Genomic DNA, 24,438 nt, shown 5'->3' on the forward strand with positions numbered 1-24,438 from the left:
CACATAAGACATGCCAATGGGAGACACATAAAAGGACTGACAGACAGTGTGGTGAGGAGCTCCTACCTTTTGGTCAGGTCAGGGGGCAGAGGGTGGGACTTGAACTGTGGTTTAACAGCAGGGGTCTGGGCTGGTGGTGAAACAGTATCTTCAGTAAGCTTCCTGGTTCGCTGTTTAACACCATCCAATGTTACATCTGCCTCTTGGATGGGCTGTACTGGAGAGTTAGACCCTGGTCTTTGGGCAGCAACACGGAGAGGAACCACAGGAGAGGAAGAAGAGGAGGAATCAAGCAAGAGACTGATCCGTCTCTTAATGCTGCCTCCACCCTTTCCCTCATCATCCTCCTCCTCTTCTTCCTCTGTTTTCTTCTCTCTCCCTCCTACGAGGGCTGAGGGCTTGCTGTCTGGGGCCGGTGGTGTAACATTGGTCCCCTCTGTCCTCCGTAGCGGTTCCCCTGGAGTGTTTTCCTTTCTGTCGGGCTTGGCAGGTCGGCCGTGGTGCAGCGACAGGCCAATGGACTCAAACTTGGAGGTGAGGTCGGCTGAGAGGGGACGTCTCACTGCCCAGCGAGCAGCTGGGGTGGGCGACTCAGCCTGAGTGGGAGAGGGCAGGAAGATGGCCGACACAGGTCTGGGCCTGGAGGCTCTAGACTGGGATCGGAGTTGAACTGTGACCTTGGGCCCTTCATCCCCCTTCCTTTCCTCCTCATCTTGCCCTATCTGACTGAGGAAGCCCATAGACTTGGCTCTGGTCATAGAGGCTGCCCCCGCTCTGATACTGGATCCTGTTTTGTTCCTTTCCTTCTCCGGTTTGGTGGATCCGGACCATTCTGCTGAAGGCTGTTTCTTAGGGCCCCGTGAGTGGAACAAGCCTGTCGCAGCTGGCTTCTGACGTCGCACCGGTTGGGAGGGAGTTGGTTTGCTGGGGTCCCCAGGGGTTAGAAGAGGGGCGGGTTTGAAGGGCTGGGCTACAGGCTTCGTGGTTTGTCCCATGCTCAACTTATGAGAGGGTTTGTAGGAGTTAGGAGCAGGACAGCTGGGGTTGGTCGGCCCTGGCCTGTGTTTGCTGGTGACATTCGGCTGCTGAAGTTTTGGGGTGCTGGGTGAGTCAGGCTTGTAAGAAGTAGGGCGAGTGGGCACTGGTCGGGGGTTGGTATTAGGCTTAGGCGCAAGTATGGGCCGGATGGTGGGGTTTTTCTCCACAGTGAAAGGTTTGGGAGTGAGCCGTGGTTTGGGTGTAGGGACAGGCTTACTAGGCTCTGGAGTGATGATGAGGGAGGCCTGGGTGTTGGAGGGACCCTCCGTGAGGCTCTTGTTGCTGGAGTCAGACAGAGGGCTGAGGTGCAGTCGTCTCCCTACACCAATCCTTTCCACCTCCCCAGTCTGCACCTCCACTTGTGCAGCCATCCCTGTGGAAAAACACCTAGGGAGAGGAATGTACAAATCTCTATCAGCACCTTTGGCCATTAACTGTTGGTCTAGCAGTAAAACCATAAACAAAGTCCAATAAATGATCTATTCAGCGAGTCATACTGCCACTCCTTTCTCTGATGCAATGCAATGACTGTATTACGACTGGTGCATTCACATCAGGAACATGGGACAGAGGAAGTAAAGGCTGTCTTGGTTATCTGGCACTACTCTGGACTTTGCCTTGGGAGGCGTCATGCACCCATAGATGTGGCTGGCTGCTCTAGAAGCAGATGGGCTGTTAAACACAGGCCATTCATTAGTATGGCAGGCCTCAGCCAGGGGGAGAGGGAGAGATCCATCACCTCTGGAGGGTTCAGTTCCCCGTGTACGGGGAAGCGTTCAGTTCCCCGGGTACGGTGAAAGGTTCAGTTCCCTGCCAGCATCGTTTCCATCTACTGTTTCTCCATCTGCCGCGACTGGGTCTGACTCAGAGATAACCAGTACACAAAGTCTGAGACAACATCGTTAGCTTGGGACTATAAGGTTCTATCTGCATTTTTGTCAAAATGTAATTATTGACATAGACAGTGAACTATATAGTACTCTAAATTCAAAATAAAAATAGCTGACACCAAACCAATTAGGGTTTGGAACTTTAAAGGCAATTATCTCAGAATCATCTTTTTGTAGCTAGAACCTTATAATCCTAAGAACTGAAAATATCAATGTAGCTACAGTTGAGACAGCAGAAATCCTGCCATCACAATGACCGTCTGACGCTCCTTTTGAAGACCTACAGTAATCTGAAGATTACAGAGCTGCACCAGACAGCAGTAACAGTGAGGCAGGAAGGCTCACTCTCCTATGAGTGTCATTGTTGTCTTTTCCATTCAGTCAGTGTAGTAATGCAAGGCAGGTCTCACCTATGGCAGTAAAAGGGGAATTCCATTGAAAAGCTACACAAGTAATTAGATATTTGGCCCCTCCCCTTCTAAAGTGCTCTACTAGTACTGAGGCGGTCACTACATTATCAGCCGGTGATTGTCAAGCAAATAATTGTTGGTCAAACAGTAATTGACTGTTAATTAACGTACAGTAAACACAGTCATATCACATGTTCCCATCATCAAGAGGGAGAGCATTTCTCGCAACACCCGCAATAACATCTGCTAAATATGTGTATGTGACCAATAACATTTGATTTGAGAGCAAGAACATCAAAGCAACAATGTTTGGTGGACTCCTGCCCTTTAAGAGGCTCCTGCAGATCTGATCATGTTTTCCACATGTTCTTCTCTTGAGTTAGGCTTCTCTGTAAGGGATTGACTGCAGTTCAAATAAAATGTCATCGGTCGCAAATGTTATTGGTCGCACACACACGTCCTAGTTGTTATGGGCAATCCCATCATCACTCACTTGACTGGCTGTCAACCGTCTGCAGTGGAGCCCTGGTTTCTGTGGTAACCACTCAGTGATGTCATATCACACTGGTGTAAGGAGTAGGTGCCTGGGGAGAGAGCACAATTTGGTGTCATTACAAAGGAAGGAACTCTGTTTCCTGTAACATTAGACCCTGCGACTGCATACATCAAAGTGTAGCACAGACCTCAGCATCGTTACTATAGTCTCAGACCTCCCACCGGAAATCCACTTAGCATTTTTCATTTATGGAAACATACAGACAGAGAAATACCCTAACATACATTTTGAAGGATGTAAACAAAAATTGTAGATTTCACAACTTGCATAATAGATAAAACATGGAGAAGAGAAAGAAAAGAAAGAGTAAAGGGAAAGAGTATCCTACTGCTAGCAGGGGGCTGATAAATTGAGGCAGTGGTTGTTGACAGGAAACGCTTTTGCAAAGCTGGAATGCTAAACATTCCCTGTAGATGGGTCCAGCAACACAGCAGGGACTGGAGGAAAAACCACTGGCTGGAAGAATTGCACTGCACAACCACAATTGCCCTTGCAAACAGCTCATTTGCTTTTTAAAGTACAAACACAAATTTTAAATCTGGACCAGATCTAACCAAGTTCAATTGAGTAGGGACTAGCCTACCTTTCACCTAGAGACAAATGAGGTAAAAACATAGAATGAGCCCTGTTATGAGACAGATTCAAAATAAGCTCATCGCAACTGGGGAAGAGAATATTGTAGATAGATATGTGTTTGACATGGGCATTAAATGTGTGCCAAACAAAAAACATTAATTTCATAGTTTAACAAACCAGTGGTTTGTGACTATTATGATTTCCCATTGTAGCAAATTCAATTGCAGAAATTCCATTATCGATTTTTGGGAAATTTGAGTTTCAAATCGCTTCATAAAAAAAAAAAGACAGGTCTAACTCGACCTGTTACTTCTGTGAATGTTCATTATCCTCCCTCCTCATGAGGGAGAGAATTTAGAAAATATACTGAACAAAAATAAAAATAAATCAACATGGAACAATTCCTACGGTTTTACTGAGTTACAGTTCATGTAAAGATATGAGTCAATGTAAATGAATTCATTAGACCCTAATCTATGGATTTCACATGACTGGGAATACAGATACACATCTGCTGGGTGCAGACACCCTCAATAAAAAGGTATGAGCTTGGATCAGTCCGTATCTGGTGTGACCACCAATATCCTCACGCAGCACAACACATCGGCAGGGTAGCCTAGTGGTTAGAGTGTTGGACTAGTAACCGAAAGGTTGCATTTTCGAATCCCCGAGCTGACAAGGTACAAATCGGTCGTTCTGCCCCTGAACAGGCAATTAACCCACTGTTCCTAGGCCGTCATTGAAAATAAGAATTTGTTCTTAACTGACTTGCCTATAAAATAAAGGTCAAATTAAAAATAAAAATAAAAAATCTCCTTCGCATAGTTGATCATGCTGTTGATTGTGATCTGTGGAACGTTGTCCAACTCTTCAATGGCAGGAAATGGAAAACACTGTCGTACACGTCGATCCAAAGCATCCCAAACATGCTCAATCGGTGACGTCGGGTGAGTATGCAGGCCATGGAAGAACTGCGGGGGACATTTTCAGCTTCCAGGAAGTGTACAGATCCTTGCGTCATAGGGCCGTGCATTATCATGCTGAAACATGAGTTGATGGCAGCAGATGAATGGCACGACAATGGGCATCAGGATCTCGTCGCGGTATCTCTGTGACGATGCCGAACTGCATTCAGGTCAAGTCCCTGGTGAGGATAACAAGCATGCAGATAAGCTTCCCTGAGGTGGCTGACAATTTGTGCAGAAATTCTTTGGTTTTCAGAAACCCGGGACCTCCACATCCAGCTGGATCATCGTTCGAGTTCCCAAATGTCAGCCTCGAAACCAGAATGACTTGGAGAAGATCTGCAAAGAGGAGTGGGACAAAATCCCTTCTGAGATGTGTGCAAACCTGGTGGCCAATTACAAGAAACGTCTGACCTCTGTGATTGCCAACAAGGGTTTTGCCACCAAGTAATAAGTAATGTATTGCAGAGGGGTCAAATACTTATTTCCCTCATTAAAATGCAAATCAATTTATAACATTTTTGACATGCGTTTTTCTGGATTTTTGTTGTTATTCTGTCTCTCACTGTTCAAATAAACCTACCATTAAAATTATAGACTGATAATTTCTTTGTCAGTAGGCAAACATACAAAATCAGCAGGGGATCAAATACTTTTTTCCCTCACTGTACATAGCCAATAGGGAGAGGGTAGCATAGCTTGTCTGATTCTCTGTAATAATGGTATGGGAATAATGATGCATTTTATTTTGTAAAGTGGTTTCTTGCATCAAACATCACAACATTTTCAGTCATTTCCTTGTCTTTAGGACAAGTGGATAAACAGGTTAATATCAAGCCCTGCATGGTTTTTTTCTCCAAAAGTCTGAAGGAATGTCGACCTACACTGAACACCACACATTGGTTGCTACTGTAGGCTAAATGATAAAACAGCTATTAACATGTTAATATGTTATGGGATGCATTTTCTCCATTGTTTTTTTAAAAGGTAGGCCACGCTGGTAGGCATACATTATGATCAAATAACAACAGTAGCCTACGTGACCACTGTTAAAACTAACATAAAGCAGGTACAGCCTCAGTGTTCACAGTAAATGCGCGGTGGAAGTTGCACAGAATTCTCACAACGTTCAAGTTTGCGCTCAACAGACCTGACAAACAAGTTAGAGGGAACATTGTCTGTGGCATTGTGTTGTGACAAAACTAAACATTTGAGTGGCCATGTATTGCCCCCAACACAAGGTGCACCTGTGTAATGACCATGCTGTTTATTCAGCATCTTGATATGCCACACCTGTCAGGCAGGTAGATGGATTATCTTGGCAAAGGAGAAATACTTATATCAAATTTCAGCTCATGAAACATGGGACCAACACTTTACATGTTGCATTTATATTTTTGTTCAAGATGTGTGTTCAAGGCACAAGGAAATGTTTCTTAGACTTACAGATGGCAGAGAAAGTATAAAATCGAGCACACAGCTATGCAATCTCCATAGACAAACATTGGCATCAGAATGGCCCGTACTGAAGAGCGCAGTGACTTTCAACGCGGCATCGTGATAGGATGGCACCTTTCCAACAAGTCAGTTCGTCAAATATCTGCCCTGCTAGAGCTGCCTCGAGAACACTACCTGCCCGAATGCATAATGCCAACTGTAAGGTTTGGTGGAGGAGGAATAATGGTTCGGGCTAGGCCCCTTAGTTCCAGTGAAGGGAAATCTGAATGCTACAGCATTATAGACATTCAGGTGTCCACATACTTTTGGTCCTGTAGTTTTAAAAAAAAGTGTTGATATTAGTTGGCTGGGGTCTTCAACATTTTGTTTTGATGTATATCTAATACCTTTTAAGACTTTTTCTTGTACATGTTTTCTGAGACACCTTTCCCACCTGCCCAGAAACCAAAGCCTTTGCTTTAGTTAACATTTTTAGGATGGAAAAAAAAATAAAAATAGACACCCAGTTTGACATGATCCTATGAACTTTACGTTGGTGCTCATGGGTCATTTTACATGGACATCACCACATATAATTTAGAACGACAGCACACCAGAGCCTCTGTGATCTGAGAATCTGTCTATGAGTGCAGTACACCTGCAGAACAAAGGTTGAGATAAGGCCTAGAATGCAATGTCCATAGAGCAATCCTGCAGGCTTTAACACGGCATTGAGCCTACATTTGATTTGAAAAACATATATAGAACATAAGCAACGATTAGGGACACACACACACACACTGACACTCACGAGGAATAACTTGGTGGTGACTTGACTACTAGAGAACAAAAGTAATTTGGGAGATGAAAGGAAAAGATAAGATCCTAAGAGGAAGAGAGGAACGTAAAGAACAATAGAGAACTTAATATTAGGCCTAGCACTTTTCTGAGCCAAAATCTGAATTAGGCTACATTTATTTTTTGCAACCTGCTAGTGTCAGTGTGTGGTGCATGCACACCACTATGTCCTCTATCATATTGGTAAGTGTAGACACTTTTAGACTTTAGTTACTGTTCTTAAGAGGAACTAAGGATCTATTTGACAGTGTGGTCTGGATACATATATTGTACTCACTACTAGTCATTACTCATTAGGTGACACCATTGGCATACCTTCATACAGACCCAAAATACCACTAATTTACCATGCCTGCTTTAAAAAAAAATGTTATACCAGCTTTTTCATATATATATCTAAATAGGGTAGTGGGTACAAAAAACATGGTATATTAAAAGCCACATGAAGACCTAGTCACAGACCCTGTAAGCAAAATACAGGTACCAGATCTGTGAATGGTTCCCTGCTTTTTTGTAGGAAAATTAACACTTCTGTGTTTAATACCTCTTTGAAATGCAAACAGACCACATGGTTGAATTCCCAATCTGGCCCTCATATCATCATGGCCACCTAAACACACCCAGCTTCCAATTGGCTCATTAATCCCCCTGTAACTATTCCCCAGGTTGTTGCTGTAAATGAGAATGTGTTCAGTCAATTTATCTGGTAAAATAAATGAAAACACCCTCCCACCTCTCCTGATTTGCCAGTTACCCACTGATATGTATACCAACGGTATGGCTGCAAGAAAGTGGTACATAAGGGTCTGTTTGAAAGTTTAAAAAAATATATATTACAGGAAATATAGCACATCTTCTGTCTGAAATGGTTATGAGTAACACTAGCATACACATGTAATACAAAGGCATCTGGAATGGTTCAAATGAAACCTAATTTCCTGTACTGTGCCTTGGCATTGTGTGGATAACATTGTCATGTCAATGACAGTCTGGTTTAGCAGAGGAAAAATACTTACCAAACTGTTGTGTGAACAAAAACTAAGCAACACCTAGTTAAATACAGGTGAAAAAAAACACACACTTTAACCGATGAGAAGTTGCTTGTGAGAGACTAGTAGTGTGGGGGTGTAGAAAATAGGGGTGCGATTATTTTCCTATTAACGTGTTCACTCTTATTCTGTCAGATCGATGATAGTTCATTGCCCAGGAAAGTGATAACATAATGCATTGTGATATTTAATTCGGCGGTCAGTCTCGTCTTGGCCCTACACGTTCTCTAACGTTTTCATTAGTTGTTTAGCTAACGTTAGCGCAAGAGCACAAAGAAAATGTAGGCTAACAAACTTTTAGCCTTTGATGTAACACTTGCTACATGCGATCCTGAATCGATTCTTTAAAATGCATTTCATGTAATTTTGCGAAAAGTTAACTAACGAGTAGTGAGTCTTATCTATGTCGGAGCTTAGCTAGTATAAGGTTACAGTTACTGATTTGGCAAAACAGACAAACTACTTCAACATTACAATATTATCCAGCAAGTGTGAAACCATGAAGATCAGAGAAGAAAAAGTACAAACTAGCAAGTGATACGTAGCGTGGCATAATTTGCTAGTATATTGATGTCGTTAGCTAGCTATCTGACAATTAGCTCAATGTAGCTAACGTTAGCTGCTAGCTTACTTACCAATTTAGCCATGCGTATCCCTGTCGTTTTTATGCGAATCGATTCGTTAAAACAATCGTCAGATGAGTATCTACAGCTACAAAACCTGGCTGGTGTGAACTATTATCCCGTCGCAGCTTTTAGTCCTTAGCTAGCTAACCTTAATACAGAAAGCGAAATTAACTTACTTCACTGAGAAATCCATCCACCTGTCGTGTTTATCCGTACCTTTCACCAGGGACCTAATAATTTTATTCTACCAAACCTCAGTCAATCGATCTGCGGTGTGGGAAAGGGTAACGTTATATCAGTCCGGCAGAGGCGAACCTGTTGCGAACACACTAGTAGCCAGGTTGCTCGTAGACTAGCTGCGATTCAACCAAGAATTGTCTTTTGACATTGTGCTGGGAGACTCCCAGCACCAAATGTCAAGACAATTATTGGTTGAATCGCAGCTATTCTGAGACATGAGCTTTCAATAGATACACATGAAACTGGCTAAACAAGTTGAGTTGATAGCCATCTCTAACTAGTTGACTTACTTTTCTCTCTCCTCACACCCTTGCCACCTGGCTCACTCCAACTTGGTAGTAGAGGTGAGGGATTTGTTTTGATACTGTAGTTGGCTGGCTGCCTGCTAGCTACAAGTTGGTAGGTACAGTATGGTGTCCCACCATGTGGACAGTTTTCATTACTACACTGACATGGTCTGCGACAGGTGAGATGTAAATGCATCTCCTTCGATATATGGGTAGGTTCTAATTAGGGACATTCTTTCAACTCCCGATACATTTTTCAAAAATGAACCCATTCTTCCTAGTTACCTAGTACAATGGCGCATCAATACCATCTCATTGTTGCTGCAATACCAAAGATATCCAGACAATTAGTTTGCTTGAGCATAACCCTTTATTCATTCCAATGTCAGGCCAGTTAATGTAAGCCTATTTCATGTTTACTCATGTTTGCCCCCAAATAATCAAAAAGGTAAATAAAATAACCTTCAAACAAAACTTACATAGTGTCTTTAAATCCCACCTTTTCACTCATATAGCAAGCAATCAAAAGTATGCAAATCTCTAGCTTCACACAAAAACTATATTTGCAATACTGAATTGAAACCAGGGGATAAAAAGACAATGTTACAAATTGGACCACACACTAGTTCTTCAAAGTAAAATGAGGAAAAGGACAGCAAAATGCCTGTGGTAAAAGGGAAAAACTGAACAAAGAGAAGAAAATTAATATGCATGGTCTAATAAATCAAACAAGGTCTACAGTGCATTTCTCAGCCACCCACACAACAGGTTTTCAAGACCCTTTAATACAAGCTACACTGTATTCCTTACATTCCCTCCAGACTTAAGAGAATCAGACTCATGCATAGAGGTTCTGCTATGTTCAGGCCATCTCAGCATGAAGCTCAAATATAACAACTTTCATTGGAAGGGATTTTGTTAGTTTAGTATAAAAATAGTGGCACACTAATTATACTCCCAACCAATGTTTCAGCAATGCTGGTTACTATACCCATTAAAATGTTTGGAAACAGTGTGCGCCTATTTTTTTAGTTTACGCTCAGTCTGCACCTCTAAAAGTGTTTGAGGTGTGCGTCAGCTTCTGCCTTTTACTAGTTAGTTAAGTAGACATTTGTTTGAAGACCAAATTCATGGCTGACAGTGTTCAGACTCAGGATTGAAAATCTGAAGAGTTCATTGGCTGACTGCTACCCCAAATATAAAATGAATCCCTTAAACTTATTCAATTTTAATCAACCTTAAGTAGATCCTACTATGGTAAACTGATCCGTCTAACCCCAAAGTATGTCTGACAAAATCTTTGTTGTGGAACAAATCTTTGCACGCTCGCACTATTGTAGAATGCATAATAAAACAATTTCATGGTGTTCCAGTGAAGAAATAGTGAGTGGGACTGTGGTGGAGGTATTACTTCCTTTGGCTACATACTAAAAAAAAAAGAATTCTCCATTGCTTATAATTCTAAAATAGAGCTGCATGGAAAAATGACAAGAGTGATAGCAGGAGATGGATCAAATAAAAAGTGAGAGGGTAAAGGGAGAAGTCTCAACTTCAGTGTAGTCTACTTTGTGTGAACCATGGAGGTGCTGAATAGAAGCTTCTGTTTCTTCTTCTTTTTCCCTCTCTTTTCCTCTGAAAGAGAGTGAGGAATGAGATGAGTATGCAGTCTAATGCCATAAATAAGTAATCACTCACAAGCAAAGACACAGTGAAAGACTGACCAGGGATGACCAACGGCTGGGTTGGAGCAGTTGGACCTTGGTGCTGCAGGAGTGCCTCCTCGAAGGCCTGGCTGAAAGAGTTCTGGAAGCTGGGAACTGGGACCCGGTTACTCTCTCCATCACTCTCTCCATCACTATCTGCCACTGGAGGAGCCAGCAGCATGTATGAGGGAGCAGAACAGAAAAAGAGGAGTCAAACATGGTCCAACACTGCCCATTATTGACACTTCGCTGTCCAATATAGGTTTCAGCTGACAATACTTGTCTGGCCAACTGATTTGAGCAAGCACTAACAGACACAGGAGAAATGGAAGGCTTTAGATGTGTAGTTGTCACCTTTCTTTGAGGTGGTCCATGGCCCAGCATCTACCCTGGCTTTCCCATCTCTCAGCATCTTTTCAGGGGAGAATAAGGGATGAGCGAGAAAGTTATACAAATGGTCTATTACTGGTATTCATTGTCAATATCCAAAGGCCGTGATACATCCTGACATCCAAGGTAATCAGTCCGTAATGAAAATAATACATTTAGGAGTGAGTAAATGAATGAGTTAGGCCAACAGACCTGAGCGAACGACATGCAGTTAGAGTCATCCTCCACACTGCCCACGCTGGGCACAGGGCTGTGTCCACTCAGACTGGGGAACATCAGCCCATCTGCAACAGGGAAATGGTGTTTTCAGTTCACAAGGCTCACACATCCAAGGCACTGTTTGTAATGCGCTATATTTTGTCCAAAATATGAATTCCATGTCACAAAATCTCAAGTCGCTAAGACGGGACAGTTGAAAGAGTTGGTCTCACCAGAGACAGGGCTGCTGCTGAGGAATGAGGGAGGGGCTAACAGAAATTCAGGGTACACAGGTGGACTGCCATTGTGAAGTGGTGATCCAAATGCCGGGAACTGCTGAAAATTCTCCAGCCCAATATGCACCTCTGGATCTGAGAGAGAAGACCGTAAATTTAAGATATCCCATCTGACCACAGGTTTTTAATTACACATTCTACATTGAGAAACAACCTAAAGTCAAATGTACTCACATTTCCCCTGCTTCTTGTTCTCCTCCATCTCAATACGCCTCTCCCTACGCTTCTCATCCCTTGCTTTCTTTTGTCTAAGACGCTTTCTTTTCTCCAAGTCATCTGAGTCACATAAGAGTAACGGAGAAAGAAGACTTGGATATGAGGAGTAGTACTGTAACAACCCATGAATAGACTGTGTGTTAGGATATCTAACCTGCAAAGCTGTCCAGGGTCTCTTTGGACAGGGTGGGGGGCTGCAGGGCCAGCTCACAGATGCTGAACTCACAGGTGAGCGGTAGGTGAGCCAGGTAGCGGTGTCGACGGCGAACCTCCTGTAGCCAAGAGAATGAAAACAATGAAATGAGCCAGAAGAAAAAAAAAGTATTGGTGCATTTCATGAATAAACATACTTAAGTAGTATGTTACAGATCTAATCACTTACCTCTGTGATAGTCTGCCCCTCAATCTCCACCACAGTGGCAGTGATGGTGTGAGGGCTGGCCTCCAGGCTGCCGTACTCACGCAGCAGACAGCGCACGTTCACTGGGTGCAAAAACATCTGCTGGCAGTCCTCCGCTGAAGGGAGAACGAAAGGAGTAAGTACAGAGACTGGACTTTTGATGACAATATAGATGACAAGGTAGGCATTGAGTGGAGAGACTGATGAAGACATTTTGCTAAAGGGTATCCTACCTTGGTAGAAGTAATAGGAGGGGCCATGCTCTGAGGTTTGGGGGCGCATTGTTTCAGCCTGGCTGGGAGGGTTCTCCTCAGCAGGCTGGGGTTCTGGAGCTGCATCCCCAGAGGCCTCAGTGGACTCCTCCAGCACTCTCTCCAGGAGCCCTTCCGGGAGCTCTGGTTCCTCACCAGGCACATCCTCTGGGTCCTCCTCTGGAACCTCTGCTACCTCATCATCAAATGCAGAGGAGTATTGCAGCACCGGCTGTAAAGAGTAAAACACAGATAATCTCTCAGACCCAATAACACAGGTGAATTTGGAGAGTAATGTTACATAAAGGAGTTTTAAATGGCAACACTTACCTTGGTACTGCTGAAGATTGTCACTACTTCCTCCTCAGGGGAGGGGGGGTCTGCCAGAGTGAGACTCGACAGTTCTATGTTGTCCTTAGTACATGCCTTCTGGTGCTTCAGCAGAGCCTCCTCTCGCTCCTGGACCACAGCAGAGGAAAGAGGGGATTAGTTCATGCTACCTAGGCCTATATGACTTGAACCAAGTTTGGGTAACAATGCAGCATACACTACCTGTGTTTTAAATGACAAGCTATTCGTTTGTCAGTGTTACCTGGAGACTGCACAGGGCGCTCTGGATGAAACAGGCTATGGCATCCTCCTCCAGGGTGAGCTGAGCCTGCAAAACAAACTTCTCCTCAGCCACCAGGCCCAGTAACTGCTCTTGAGAGGCAAGCAGCAGCTTGGAGTACGGGCTCAGGTGCACATCTACAACACAGGGGTACAACAACTCACATATAGCATACCACAGACAGTTATGTGGTAAACATTTGGTCATCATCCAACCTTGCCTTCTTTGCACTAACACCTGTCTTTTCTTACTAGCACAGACTTTGCTGATGGCTACCTTAATGAGGAAAAATGTACTCACTATGACTGATGTGGTTGTCTCACCTAACTACCTTAAGATGGATGCACTAACTATAAGTCACTGGATATTCAGACCATCTGCTAAAATTAAAATCTCTCACCTCCAAAGCAAATAGGCTCCTCCACCTTCACCCACTGGGAGGTGGGCATGGCCACCAGAGCCCCCTTCTCCCTTCGCATTAGGCGCATGGTGATGAGGTCACCAACTGCATACTGCCTGGTCTCCATTGCAACCACACTGCAGTGAGATACGAGGGGATAGAGCATTTTACTAACCATTTTCAACCACAATATTTTATTTCCCTAAGGTAGCAATACAGAATTTTCTAATAAGGCTGTTTAACATCGATCTCTCTCTAACCTTTTGAGGTCGTCAGAGTGTACAGACTCATAACAGATGGGGCACTTGGACCAGCTCTTGTCACTGAGAGACAGGTAGTGCAGCATGCATGGCCAGCAGAAGATGTGGCCACAGCGGGTGATATGAGCCGCTACAGGGGGGTAGAGGCAGATGGGGCAGGAGGGAACCTCATGACTGTAGATGCGCTGGAGGGAAATAATATTTACATTAAAAGTCTAATTAGATGTGGCGATTTCAAGCCAAAGAGGTCTGGTGTACGGAACTTACCACTTGCTGCACACAGTCCCAGTTCACAAGAGTGTCTGGGTCAGTGAAGTGAGCCTTGTAGTCCTGGTCATCAGTCACCACAAACTGGCAGCTAAGGCACAAAAAAAAAACACAAATTAGTTAATAAATAGCAACCTAACAATTCATACTGTACAAAGTAGACTGAATTGATCAGGAGCTCACTTGGCCTGGAGGAAAAGCTCCTTGTTGAAGGGCTTATGCTTGTGGCCCCACTTGTTGTGGCGGCCCCAGCAGGAGTGTTTCTCTCCTCCTAGGCCACCATGGCCCCCACGAGGCTCAAACGTGAAGTTGAGCAAGTGGTTCAAACTGATCTTTTTGGGTCCAGCAAACTGAGCCGGGCTGAACTCGGCCCGGCGGCACTCTGCTACCTGGGGGAAGGGAGAAGAAAATTAGAGCCCAACTTTTCTGATTGACAGGTAGGAATAATACAATTCCAGTTAGATGTCCTACTGTATGTGGGTTGATGCTGCCTTGTTTCTACCGTTCAGTGACTCATAATTCTACCATTAATTTGTCAATAAGTGCAATTATACTGATATTAATTCAATGTGGAAAGATACATATAGGACCTAACTAAGCGCTCTTTTTAATAGACTTCTGATGTTATTCCATATCCAAAAAAGGATAAATAACTGTCAAGTCTTGTGAATGCTCACCTCTTCACGTCTTCCTCCACCTGTAATGCCATACTGCCGGGCTTCACCTCTCTGGGTGGGCCTCTTGTCAAAATTCTTGCTTTTCTGTGAATTGGTGCGACGAGGGCCAGGGAAACTGTCACTCTTGGGAAGGGAGGGCTCTCGTTTGCGGCTGTAGCGCTTAGAGCTTCCATTATTCTTACCATCTGGGGAGAATGAAAGGGGAAAATTGCTTTTTTTGGTCCTCCAATAATCGGTATCGAAAAATAAATCGGTTGATCTCTAATACTGATAACTCGTGCTTGGGTGCCAAATGTGTAGGTGTCCCCATAATATTTATAACCATAATCATTATTTTAGTGATCCATGGCCTCCTAAATACAATGCCCCCGATCCTGCTGATTTGAGCTGCTGAACCGTATTCATGCCAGTGGACCCTAAAGTGAATTTCCCACCGGACTGCATTATTTGCATTGCTTTATCTGCCTTTCGCACAATTTCCCTGAGGCACTCTGATGTAAAGTACAAAACAAATCAATCTAAGGAAGGGGTGAAGATTATGAAGATCTTGCTGATATTATTACTGTTGTATGAAATACCTACAGTGCCTTCAGAAAGTACTCATACCCCTTAACTTAAAACACATTTTGTTATGTTACAGCCTGAATTCAAAATGGATTAAATAGATGTTCTCACCCATCTACACATAATACCCCATAATGACAAATTGAAAACATTCTAATAAATGTATGTAAATGTATTAAATGAAATACATAAATATTGAATTTGCATAAGTATTCACACCCCTGAGTCAATACATGTTAGAATCACCTTAGGCAGCGATTACAGCTGTGAGTCTTTCTGGATAAGTCTAATAGCTTTGCACACCTGGATTGTAAATTGTTTGCCCTTTATTCTTTTCAATATTCTTCAAGCTTTATCAAATTGGTTGTTGTTCATTGCAAGACAAACATTTAAGTCTTGCCAAAGATTTATGCAGATTTAAGTCAAAACTGTAACTCTGCCACTCAGGAACTTTCACTGTCTTCTTGGTAAGCAACTCCAGTGTAGATGTGGCCTCGTTTTTAAAAGGTTATTGTCCTGCCAAAAGGTGAATTGGTCTCCCAGTGTCTGGTGTAAAACAGACTGAACAAGTTTTTCCTCTAACATTTAGCCCGTGCTTAGCTCCATTCTGTTTCTTTTTTATCCTCCCCAGTCCTTAATGATTACAAGCATACCCATAACATGATCCAGCCACAACTATGGTTGAACATATGGAGAGTGGTACTCAGTAAATGTGTTGCATTTGCCCCAAACATAACACTTTGTATTCAGGACAAAAAGTTAATTGCTTTGCCAATAATTATTTTGCATTATTGGTTAGTAGCTTTACATTTTTTTGTAAAGCTACTAACCATAATTCCACTGACATTATGGGGTATTGTGTGTAGGCCAGTGACCAAACAAAATCTAAATTTAACCCATTTCAAATTCATGTTGTAACCCAAAATGTGGAAAAAGGCAAGGGGTGAAAACTTTCTGAAGGCAATGTCTCTAAAAGACAACAATACTGAAAGGCCTATTGGTGAAAAGGAAACAAAATCCTGCAAGCCATCTCATTTTCAAAATCCTAGACAAAGTGAACATTGAGCAAACTGTGAAAGCTGATATTGAGAACCCACATGACTAGCACTGGGTAGGCTGCATGGACTTAAGCACAAGCCAGAGCAAGTCAACTCATAATTGCTTACATTTAAAGTGATAGATCACTCTAAAATCAAAGTTGTCAGGAGTTGTTGGACATGTTGTGTAGCTCCTGTTAAAAACATATGCCTCAATCCCAAATGAATGGCAAAGGGAGACAATCTACATTGCTAAAACTAGATGGCGTCCTCCACTGTCTATAACTCCCTTTTACCCAATGCATAGACACTAACTACATTAGCACCTAATGACAATAGTATCTGGTGGCCCGGGGTTTTTGTTAAGAGCCCCGAAGCTTGTTCCGAAAGATAAAACGCGTCACTTGCGGTACGGTTATGGAAACATAGTAACTTATCTTTCAAATCAGCAAAAAGGTTAAAATTACTACACACCTTTATAGGGTTAGGATTCCCACTCGGCCATATTTTGATGATACTTTACGGAAAACAGAGACATACCTGTGCCAATTAGCCATCTGCATGTCCGAACACCTGTGTGTAAACTGAAGATTGACCCTACAAACGTGTTGTGACAAAGAAAATACTGTTGGCTGCAGCTGTTATAAAACAGTGTACATGAAGTGTATATTTCACATTTGTGAAATGATTTTGATGTGATATGAAAGTAGAGGGCTTTAGGTTTCTAGAACCTTAATGCAATTGAGAATCAATTCACATGTCAATGGAGTATTTAGCGGTTTTGGCTACAAGAACAATTCACCTCTAAACAGAACATGTAAGGTCCTTGGACTAGAAGTTGTAATGTAAGGCTACTTTAGTCCATTATTGGGCAAGCTCACTTTTAACTCCACCAGCCTCTGGTGTTAAGTAAGCACTCAGTGTATGCATGAAACAGACCCTTTAAATAACTAGATTCTCAACTGAACAATAGTTAACCTGTGGTTAGATATCAGCATTATTTATTGAATATACAGTACCAGTCAAAAGTTTAGACACACCTACTCTTTCAAGGGTTTCTTTATTTTTACTATTTTCTACATTGTAGAATAATAGCGAAGACATCAAAACTATGAAATAACACATATGGAATCATGTAGTAACCAAATAGTGTTAACCAAATCAAAATATATTTTAGATTTGAGATTCTAAGTAGCCACCCTTTGCCTTGATGACAAATTTGCACACACTTGCCATTCTCTCAACCAGCTTCAAGAGTTGGTCACCTGGAATGCTTTTCCTACAGTCGAAGTAGTTCCCACATATGCTGAGCACTTGTTGACTACTTTTCCTTCACTCTGCGGTCCAACTCATCCCAAACTATCTCAAATTGGGTTGAGGTCAGGTGATTGTGGAGGTCAGGTCATATGACGCAGCACTCCATCACTCTCCTTCTTGGTCAAATAGACCTTACACAGCCTAGAGGTGTGTTTTGGGTCATTGTCGTGTTGAAAAACAAATGATAGGCCCACTAAGTGCAAAACCGGGTGGGATGGCATATCGCTGTAGTAGCCATGCTGGTTAAGTACCTTAAATTCTAAATAAATCACTGACCGTGTCACCAACAAAGCACCCGGATACCATCACACATCCATGCTTCACAGTGGGAGCCACATATCCAGAGATAATCCATTCACCTACTCTGCGTCTCACAAAGACACAGTGGTTGGAACAAAATAACTCAAATTTGGACTCATCAGACCAAATTACAGATTTCCACTGGTCTAATGTCCAATGCTCGTGTTTCTTGGCCCAAGCAAGTCTCTTATTATTTGTGTCCTTTAGTAGTTTCTTTGCAGAAATTCAACCATGAAGGTCTGATTCACACATTCTCCTCTGAACAGTTCATTTTTTATTGAACCTTAATTTATGATGTTGAAATGTGTCTGTTACTTGAACTCTGAGAAGCATTTATTTGGGCTGCAATCTGAGGTGCAGTTAATTGCCGATTACTGAGGCTGGTAACTCTAACTTATCCTTTCCTTTCCTGTGGTGGTCCTCATGAGAGCCAGTTCCATCGTAGCGCTTGATGGTTTTTGCAACTGCACTTGCAGAAACTTTCAAAGTTCTTGAAATTTTCAGGATGACTTAAATAATGGACTGTGGTTTCTCTTTGCTTATTTGAGCTCCTCTTGCTATAATATGGACTTGGTCTTCTACCAAATAGGGCCATCTTCTGTATACCAACCCTACCATGTCACAACACAACGGATTGGTTCAAACGCATTAAGGAAAGAAATTCCACAAATTAACTTTGAACATGGCACACCTGTTAATTGAAATGCATTCCAGGTGACTACCTCAAAGCTGGTTGAGAGAATGCCAAGCACGTGCAAAGCTGTCAAAGGGTGGCTACAATTGAAATAGCTTTTTGCAGACTTCTTTGCCGACTTGGGCTCCCAAGTGGCACAACGGTCGAAGGCACTGCATCACAGTGCTAGAGGCACATCACATCACTATAGAGCCCGGTTAAATCCCGGGCTGTATCACAACCGGTCATGATCGGGAATCCCATAGGGAAGGCCACAATTTGCCCAGCGTCGTCCTGGTTTGGGTTTCTTTTGTTGGCAGTCATTGTAAATAAGAATTTCTTCTTAACTGACTTGCCTAGTTAAATAAAAGTTAAATAAAAAATACTGACACCTTCAACGGATGTTGAGCGTTCGTAAATACCTCAGTTATTCTGAACTTTTGCAGACTCAGACGAGACTGGTCTGAAATCGGATAGCCAGAGCGAACGCACCCGTTCTGTCAAGACACGTCATCTCCCATATCAAGTAAACAAACAATGCACTACAGCTAGGCCAGCTTTAAAGTTAGCAAGCTAAGAGAACGTTGGCTGGGTAGTTAAACCAGTCAGGAAAGATTAACTAGGATTTGGTTTGAATTATTAAAATGTTCACCTGTTTTCGGTTTAGATTCGCCGGCTGTTGGGCCTGTAGAACTCGAACGGGGCGGAACCTTGTTGCTGTTGGCATTGCTGTTTGGATTCTTCTCCATAGTTGTCTCTTTTCGGTGAGCGGTGTTTAGGCCGAGCTCCAGGGAGAGAGCGTCCGTGCGCTCTAGCATTAAATGGGGCAAAGGGAGAGGAGACCGGGTTGTTGCGACTGCGGGTCAGACCCTGATTCATTTCTGTCAAACACAGAAACTCCATCACGGCGACATATTGACAACAAAACAAACAATAGAAAAATAGAGACACAATTTGGGCGTCTCAGTAATGGAGGCGGTGTAGAAAGAGAAAACGAAGGCTCACACAGCGGGGCCAAGACCCCGTAAAGTTCTGCTTTTTAGCGTTCTGGGAAACACTTGGCCCCAACAAGGCTTCGACCGTTCTCCAAGGTCCGTCCAAACGGACACTTGTGCAGTTTTCCACCAAAAATATGATCGCATGGGCGATCTCCTAATAATGGCAACAGGAACCATAAAGACCCAGATGAGATCGGCGTGGTTGTTCTTTTGTACGGGGAGGGATTATGGGAAATGTAGTAACAACCCAACATTTTTGAACTAATCGATAGCTAATGTTAATTATTAACATAGCAGGTAGGAAAATGAACGTGAAAGAGTGAAACTATGTTCGAATACTCATACTACCCGTACTATTTGTGACGTGAATTTAGTATATAGTGTACTTATTGGTCATAGTATGGATATAGTTAGTATGCCTAAAGTTCCCGGATATCGTACTAAATACGCCAAAATATGAAGTATACACACAGAGGACACTATTTCCGTAAGGTAATACGTAGTGCAATTCTTCAGGAAATGTGCGTTTTCAGATCTGAAGAAAATGGTAGAAAACATGCAGCGGAGCGGATACAAATTCATTGCTTTAACTACAAATGTTTCAAAATAAGTTACCTAGCACGTTATGTTGGCTGATAATTTGTTAGCTACGCTGCCCTTACGAACCACATAGCATATCATTACAGCAGTATGTACCGGAATGTTAGCTAGCTGCTTATACATCAAACTTGACAGTATGTTAACTATAGGCGAAATAATTAATTACCCAACTTTTATTGACTTGATTATCCCCTTCATTTTTACCTTAGCTAAATGGTATAGTCGTGTGCATTCTCAATTGACATTCGGGTTATCTACTGTTATTTCAGAGCGCACTCGTCTGAGTACAAGCACAGAGTAATGCGTTTACTCGTGCTCAACACCCGTCGAATATGACGGCCAAAAAGCGTACTTAAATTGTTGCCAGCTGCACAGTTAGTCACCAACATTCTTGATAACATAAACACTGTCTAACCAGCTCTGCTAGGGTGAGTAAAATGGTCAGAGTTGTCCCATGTTTGTATGAAAGTAGCTAGCCAACGTTAGCTTGGGTGCTTAAGATCTCAGAGCGAGTGACGTCCCCGATTGAAACGTTATTAGCGCGCAACCTGCTAACTAGCTATCTATTTCACATCGGTTACATAAGGACAGGATGCTCAAATCAACCATACTCCTCTTCCTGTGCGCTGGACAAGCTGGCAATGCTCTGAATTTACGACCGCACTCTGGCACCCCAGATTGAATTAAAAACACACACCTGAAGTCGTAAAATGTCTAACTAGTAATAATGTTATGCTAACTAGCTAGCAAAAGGTTGCATAGCAACAGCATCAACTTCCGGTAGACAGGCGAAGAACTAGTATGCTCAACTGAAAGGATACTTGTTTGTTTACAGTATACTACATTGAATTTATAGTATGTAGTATATACTCATTAAGTATGTAGTATATACAGTTGAAGTCGGAGGTTTACATACACTTAGGTTGGAGTCATTAAAACTAGTTTTTCAACCACTCCACACATTTCTTGTGAACAAACTATAGTTTTGGCAAGTCGGTTAGGACATCTACTTTGTGCATGACACAATTTTTCATACAATTGTTTACAGACATATTATTTCACTTACAATTCACTGTATCACAATTCCAGTGGGTCAGAAGTTTACATACACTAAGTTAACTGTGTCTTTAAACAGCTTAGAAAATTCCAGAAAATGATGCCATTGCTTTAGAAACATCTGATAGGCTAATTTACATCATTTGAGTCAATTGGAGGTGTACCTGTGGATGTATTTCAAGGCCTACCTTCAAACTCAGTGCCTCTTTGCTTGACATCATGGGAAAATCTAAATAAATCAGCCAAGACCTGAGGAAACAAAATGTAGACCTCCACAAGTCTGGTTCATCCTTGGGAGCAATTTCCAAATGCCTGAAGGTACCATGCAGCCGTCATACCGCTCAGGAAGGAGATGCGTTCTGTCTCCTAGAGAAAAACGTACTTTGGTGAGAAAGGTGCAAATCAATCCCAGAACAACAGCAAAGGACCTTGTGAAGCTGCTGGAGGAAACGGGTACAAAAGTATCTATATCCACAGTAAAATGAGTTCTGTATCAACATAACCTGAAAGGCCGCTCAGCAAGGAAGAAGCGACTGCTTCAAAACCACCATTAAAAAAGTCAGACTATGGTTTGCAACTGCACGTGGGGACAAATATAGTACTTTTTGGAGAAATGTCCTCTGGTCTGATGAAACAAAAATAGAACTGTTTTGCCATAATGACCTTTATTATATTTGGAGGAAAAGGGGGAGGCTTGCAAGCCGAAGAACACCATCCCAACCGTGAAGCATGTGGGTGGCAGCATCATGTTGTGGGGGTGCTTTGCTGCAGGAGGGACTGGTGCACTTCACATGCATCATGAGGAAAGAAAATTATGTGGATATATTGAAGAAACATCTCAAGACATCAGTCAGGAAGTTAAAGCTTGGTCACAAATGGGTCATCCAAATGGACAATGACCTCAAGCATACTTCCAAAGTTATGGCAAAATGGCTTAATGACAACAAAGTCAAGGTATTGGAGTGGCCATCACAAAGCCCTGACCTCATCCTATAGAAAATTTGTGGGCAGAACTGAAAAAGCATGTGTCAGCAAGGAGGCCTACAAATCTGACTCAATTGCACCAGCTCTGTCAGGAGGAATGGGCCAAAATGCACCCAATTTATGTAAACTTCTGACCCACTGGGAATGTGATGAAAGAAATAAAACAACATTTTTACTTGGATTAAATGTCAGGAATTGTGAAAAACTTAAATTAAATATATTTTGCTAATGTGTATGTAAACTTCGGACTTCAACTGTACCTACCTAGATGATATTAGCAACATACTTACTTTACCAGATCCTCTTCTCCTTCAGCCAGTGGAGGTCTTTAATTTAATCGCTTATCATTTCTGACAACTATATGAACAAGGTGAAATATATTTAAATTCATAGTGTCCGAATGCACTGCTCTATAAAAGCAATTTAGAACTAACTTGACGTTTTCTGTTGAAGATTCAAAGCCAGATTAACTCATTGCAGAATGTATCCGTAATCATGAATGAATAAGCATGTTTAATTTGACAAGAAGGCACCTAGTCCCCCATCAATCACGTCAAACACCTGAACCAACAATTACATTGTTTTAAATAAATCAAAATAGTAAACAATGCATACATGTGCCTTTCATACATAATATATACACTTCTGAATTTAAGTCAACCTTACATTTATTGATCAATGTCACAAACATGGGACATCGAAGTGCACCACAGGAACTATTATTACTGTCCGAGAGCACACAGATTCTTCTGCTTTTCCATATGAGGAAATAGACCAGCAGAAGTAACACAATGTAAAACAGCATATTGTGATTTTGGTGGGTGAGTTACAAATGGAAAAACTGAATGCGTATGGTAAGTTTTATGTAAAACACTAGGTCACTCCAGCAGAATGAGAAACACATTTAACAGACTCAAAACAAGGAAGCCATGCCTTAACACAACTATATCAACACCTTTTGGAGGTGGAGGGTCCGTCATGGTCTGGGGCGGTGTGTCACCATCGGACTGAGCTTGTGGTCATTACAGGCAGTCTCAACGCTGTGCGTTACAGGGAAGACATCCTCCTCCCTCATGTAGTACCCTTCCTGCAGACTCATCCTGACATGACCCTCCAGCATGACAATGCTACCAGCCATACTGATCATTCTGTGTGTGATTTCCTGCAAGACAGGAATATCAGTGTTCTGCCATGGCCAGCGAAGAGCCCTGATCTCAAACCCATTGAGCAAGTTTGGGACCTGTTGAATCGGAGGGTGAGGGCTAGGGCCATTCCCCCCCAGAAATGTCTGGGAACTTGCAGGTGCCTTGGTGGAAATGTGGAGTAACATCTCACAGCAAGAACTGGCAAATTTGGTGCAGTCCATGAAGAGGAGATGTACTGCAGTACTTAAAGCAGCTGGTGGCCACACCAGATACTGACTGTTACTTTTGATTACATTATTCCATTTCTGTTAGTCACATGTCTGTGGAACTTGTTCAGTTTATGTCTCAGTTGTTGAATCTTATGTTCATACAAATATTTACACATGCTGAAAATAAATGCAGTTGACAGTGAAAGGACGTTTATTTTTTGCTGAGTTTATATTTGTAATAATGACAATTTCAACAATACTGAATGAACAATGAACACTTTTATTTTAACTTAATATAATACGTAAATATTATTTAGTCTCAAATAAATAATGAAACATGTTCAATTTGTTTTAAATAATGCAAAAGAAAATTATGCAAAAAATAAAAAGTGCAATATGTGTCATGTAAAAAAGCTAACGTATCAAATTTATTTATATAGCCCTTCGTACATCAGCTGATATCTCAAAGTGCTGTACAGAAACCCAGCCTAAAATCCCAAACAGCAAGCAATACAGGTGTTGAAGCATGTTGGCTAGGAAAAACTCCCTAGAAAGGCCAACACCTAGGAAGAAACCTAGAGAGGAACCAGGCTATGTGGGGTATCCCAGTCCTCTTCTGGCTGTGCCGGGTGGAGATTATAACAGAACATGGCCAAGATGTTCAAATGTTCATAAATGACCAGCATGGTCAAATAATAGGTCTGGGACAGGTAGCACATCCGGTGAACAGGTCAGGATTCCATAGCCACAGGCCGAACAGTTGAAACTGGAGCAGCAGCACGGCTAGGTGGACTGGGGACAGCAAGGAGTCATCATGCCAGGTAGTCCTGAGGCATGGTCCTAGGGCTCTGGTCCTCCAAGAGAGAGAACGAAAGAGAGAATTAGAGAGAGCATACTTAAATTCACACAGGACACCGGATAAGACAGGAGAAGTACTCCAGATATAACAAACTGA

At 42.4% G+C, this 24,438-nt stretch overlaps 2 protein-coding genes across 5 annotated transcripts in view; both read right to left on the minus strand.

Moving 5' to 3' along the window:
* Window positions 1-9,057, minus strand: part of si:ch73-138n13.1 (titin homolog) — a 39,160-nt gene extending 30,103 nt beyond the window's left edge. For 2 of the 4 annotated variants that reach the window (XM_020470629.2, XM_031819274.1), the window contains exons 1-3: window positions 8,582-8,865; window positions 2,832-2,922; window positions 67-1,425 (exon numbers count right to left, since the gene is read on the minus strand). In XM_020470629.2, the coding sequence (XP_020326218.2) occupies window positions 67-1,409 (1,343 nt within the window). In that variant the 5' untranslated portion in view covers window positions 1,410-1,425; window positions 2,832-2,922; window positions 8,582-8,865. Of the gene's footprint in view, window positions 1-66; window positions 1,426-2,831; window positions 2,923-8,414; window positions 8,526-8,581; window positions 8,866-8,935 lie in introns of those variants that run through there. The other 2 variants (XM_031819275.1, XM_031819276.1) reach the window with 2 other exon arrangements.
* A 231-nt stretch (window positions 9,058-9,288) lies between these two features.
* Window positions 9,289-19,708, minus strand: LOC109878400 (RING finger protein 10-like). The gene is made up of 17 exons (XM_020470631.2): window positions 19,144-19,708; window positions 14,601-14,785; window positions 14,107-14,312; window positions 13,924-14,014; window positions 13,657-13,841; window positions 13,397-13,533; window positions 12,979-13,133; window positions 12,717-12,845; window positions 12,369-12,618; window positions 12,118-12,251; window positions 11,890-12,007; window positions 11,694-11,795; window positions 11,457-11,594; window positions 11,218-11,309; window positions 10,990-11,047; window positions 10,654-10,797; window positions 9,289-10,564 (listed from the first exon to the last, which is right to left on the minus strand). Exons 1-17 carry the CDS (start codon window positions 19,307-19,309, stop codon window positions 10,494-10,496), a joined length of 2,361 nt encoding a protein of 786 aa, XP_020326220.1. The 5' UTR covers window positions 19,310-19,708; the 3' UTR covers window positions 9,289-10,493.
* Between the last annotated feature and the right edge of the window lie 4,730 nt (window positions 19,709-24,438).

Source organism: Oncorhynchus kisutch, linkage group LG3 (assembly GCF_002021735.2).
Source record: "Oncorhynchus kisutch isolate 150728-3 linkage group LG3, Okis_V2, whole genome shotgun sequence".
NCBI lineage: Eukaryota > Metazoa > Chordata > Actinopteri > Salmoniformes > Salmonidae > Oncorhynchus > Oncorhynchus kisutch.

Excerpts from the sequence above, each read along its gene's own strand:
- LOC109878400 (XM_020470631.2), bottom strand. The coding sequence starts at position 19,309 with ATGCTAGAGCGCACGGACGCTCTCTCCCTGGAGCTCGGCCTAAACACC. Across the intron at positions 13,534-13,656 it reads CACTCTGACGACCTCAAAAG|TGTGGTTGCAATGGAGACCA; the intron begins GTTAGAGAGAGA and ends ATCTCACTGCAG. Across the intron at positions 10,565-10,653 it reads CCAGCCGTTGGTCATCCCTG|AGGAAAAGAGAGGGAAAAAG; the intron begins GTCAGTCTTTCA and ends ACTCTCTTTCAG.